At 66.3% G+C, this 888-nt stretch overlaps 1 protein-coding gene across 1 annotated transcript in view; it reads right to left on the reverse strand.

Annotated features, from left to right (window-relative positions):
- The window catches only part of ETH_00033700 (uncharacterized protein), a gene marked incomplete at both ends in the record, with an annotated part of 2,010 nt that extends 1,299 nt beyond the window's left edge, over window positions 1–711 (reverse strand). Inside the window, one exon of the mRNA XM_013375611.1 lies at window positions 1–711. Coding sequence (XP_013231065.1) covers window positions 1–711 — 711 coding nt within the window.
- Window positions 712–888: the final 177 nt, after the last annotated feature.

An 888-nucleotide genomic window follows, 5' to 3' on the forward strand; every position in this document is an offset into this window, starting at 1 on the left:
GGGGCCCCCCTGCTGCTGCTGCCTTTTTTCTAACTTCTCTAAAGGCCTGCTGGCTGAGGGTTCTGTGAGCAGCTGTGAGTTAACAAAAAGAAGGTCTCGGGCCTCCATCACCCCTACTTCTCTCCTGCGCGTCTGCTGCTGCTGCTGCTGCTGCTGCTGCTGCTGCTGTTGCTGCGCGTGCAGCAGCAGCCGCTGCCGCTCGAGGCCAGACTCAAAACGCCCCACTTCTGCCCCCCGCCGGGCCACTGTCTCTCTCACGAGGGCCCCCCAGCTCGGCAGCAGCAGCGTCTCTTCTGCTGCTGCTGCTGCTGCTGCTGCTGCTCTCTCTGCGAACGGGGTCACCTCGGGAGCCTCTGCGCCCTGGGGGGGGCCCCCCTGGGGGTCCCCCTCAGGGGGCCCCTCAGGGGGGCCCCCAGGGGCCCCCTCGGGGGACCCCACATAGAGATCTTCAGCCTCTTCAGCCTCCATCAGATCCCGAGACCCAAACCTCGCAGGCCCCGTCAAAGCTGCTGCTGCGTGGGCCCCAAGGGGGGCCCCCCGGGGCCCCAGGGGCCCCAGGGCCCCCAGGGGCCCCAGGGGCCCCAGGGCCCCCAGGGGGCCCCCCAGGGGCCGCAAAGCCTCGGGGGGACCCAGGGGGGCCCCCGGAGACTCCAGGGGCCCCTCCGTGCTGCAGTCAATTACGTCAAAGCCGCTGTCGGAAAAAGATGGCATTCTGTGGGACTCTGAAGAAGAGTCTCTGGAGTTGGAGTGTATGTACAGCTCATCATCTGCAGCAGAGTCTGAGGATTCCGAAGCTCTTTCTAATTCTGCTGGAGCTTCTGTAGTTTCAGAAGCAGCAGCGGACTCTTCCCCGCTGCTGCTGCTGCGGCTGCTGCTGCTGCGGCTGGT

The sequence above is a fragment of the Eimeria tenella genome, genomic scaffold (assembly GCF_000499545.2).
Source record: "Eimeria tenella Houghton genomic scaffold, Eth_scaff2903, whole genome shotgun sequence".
Taxonomy (NCBI): Eukaryota; Apicomplexa; class Conoidasida; order Eucoccidiorida; family Eimeriidae; genus Eimeria; species Eimeria tenella.